Source organism: Blastomyces gilchristii (genome assembly GCF_000003855.2).
Source record: "Blastomyces gilchristii SLH14081 genomic scaffold supercont1.4, whole genome shotgun sequence".
Classification (NCBI taxonomy): Eukaryota; Fungi; Ascomycota; class Eurotiomycetes; order Onygenales; family Ajellomycetaceae; genus Blastomyces; species Blastomyces gilchristii.
Genome location: NW_003101679.1, coordinates 2,369,225 through 2,370,906, shown reverse-complemented (window position 1 = coordinate 2,370,906; position 1,682 = coordinate 2,369,225). Strand labels below are relative to the sequence as shown.

The following is a 1,682-nucleotide window of genomic DNA, read 5'->3' as shown; positions in this document are numbered from 1 at the left end:
TGACAGTCAGCACAGTTCTCAATAACCTTGTCTGACCTGCTGAGTCATCAGCTGTCAACCTTATTCTCAGTTCTGCACCTGTGCCTGCGCCTGCGCCTGCTCCTGCCTCTGCTGTGTCTGCTGATTCTAGATCATTGAGTCAACCATTGACTCATTTGACTGAAAGAATGCCTGAGAAGCTGTCAAAGAAGCTACAGACTCTCATCAAATTATTCTATACTTGAGAGTCAGTCTTACAGAAGAGTTGTCAGATCAATACAAAAATCAATACAAATCATGAAACTCTTCTTCTATAATTCTGTGATGCTGTTTTTGCAGTTCTCTGTAATCACTGTATCAGAGAAGAAGACTCTTTTATCATCTGCATCAGTGCTCTGAATCAGTGTCATGAAGCTTGTGTCAGTTGTTATTATAATAACACTGAAAGTCACTGCTCTTATCATAGAAGTGAGTCACTTTTCAACATAAAATATGTTAATTTCAATACAATTAACTAATAGTTATACATAGTCAATCTCAGTAAGAAGAATGATAAAGTGAAAGAAAAGAAGCAGAAGAATGATAAGAGAAAGAAAGTCAAGAAGAAGAGCTTATTCAAGAAGCACTCTGCAGCTGAGAATACAGAGGCTAGAGCCTTGAAAAAACAGATGACAAGTGTTGAGTCAGTTGACAGTTATGATATTGAGATTTTAACTCTTTATATTAAAAATGAGACTCTGTACAAGAAGAATGCAGCTCTGAAGACTAAATTCAGAACTATTACAAGTCTTCTTCAGATCACTCAAACTGTTCTTGAGAATAATATATAAGTCAGTGAGACAGGGCAGAGTGAGGTGTTTTTTGTTTTTTTCCTTGCTTAGTTAGATGATGCTTTTACACTGAAAAATGAATCTCTATATGTTTTTACAGTTCTATCCCTTCTATTATTATTAATAATAAGCTGTAAAATCAATCTTGTGAGGCCTTCTGTTTTGAGCTTAGCTCCGCAACATCTTTGCATACAGAGGCTCGTGTGTATTAAGATATTTTTAATATGCTGTTGACTCATTGTTCACTGATTATGTATCAAATGCTGTTACTGAGGTATCTTTTTGTATTGTTCTGCCGGGGATGGGCCAGATTGAGAGGGGTGGTACAAGGGTGAGACTTGGTGTTGAAGTCTAGATACACTGATGACAGACCGCGGAGGTTACACTTCAGAAGTGTCTGTTGGTTATGTGCTTGATATTATCGCCGAGGTATCTTTTTGTATTTTTCTGCCGGGGATGGGCCAGATTGGGAAGGGCGGTACGAGGGTGGGACTTGGCGTTGATGTTTTGGAACATCAAAGATGGACAGGGTTTTCACGGAGATCGCTCCTCAGATATCTCCACAATTACAGATCAGGGATCTTTCAAAATCAAGAAGATTGGCGCATATGGCTAGGTCTCTTCACCTTACAATTTGTATGGCAATTTGGCCCGGGGTTGTGGTGTGGTAGGGGTGAACGGGGGATAATCCCACACAGGAGTTTCAAACAACGTCTGGTTCACGTTTGGCTGGATATCTCCACCACCACATGGGGTATGCGGTCGGCGATGGGGTCAAAATGCTCGTATGATCGAGGGCTTTTCGATGGATCTATCGGCGGGTTCTTATTCGAAAAATCAAGCGAGTTCGTGGTGGAGCGGTTTTTGTATATT

At 40.2% G+C, this 1,682-nt stretch overlaps 1 protein-coding gene across 1 annotated transcript; it reads left to right on the top strand.

Annotated features, from left to right (window-relative positions):
* Positions 1–387: 387 nt before the first annotated feature.
* BDBG_16679 (uncharacterized protein) lies at positions 388–809 on the top strand (the record flags this gene model as incomplete). Its single annotated transcript, XM_031724575.1, has 2 exons — positions 388–447; positions 501–809. The coding sequence occupies 2 exons, from the start codon at positions 388–390 to the stop codon at positions 807–809; spliced, it is 369 nt and encodes a 122-aa protein (XP_031577369.1).
* Between the last annotated feature and the right edge of the window lie 873 nt (positions 810–1,682).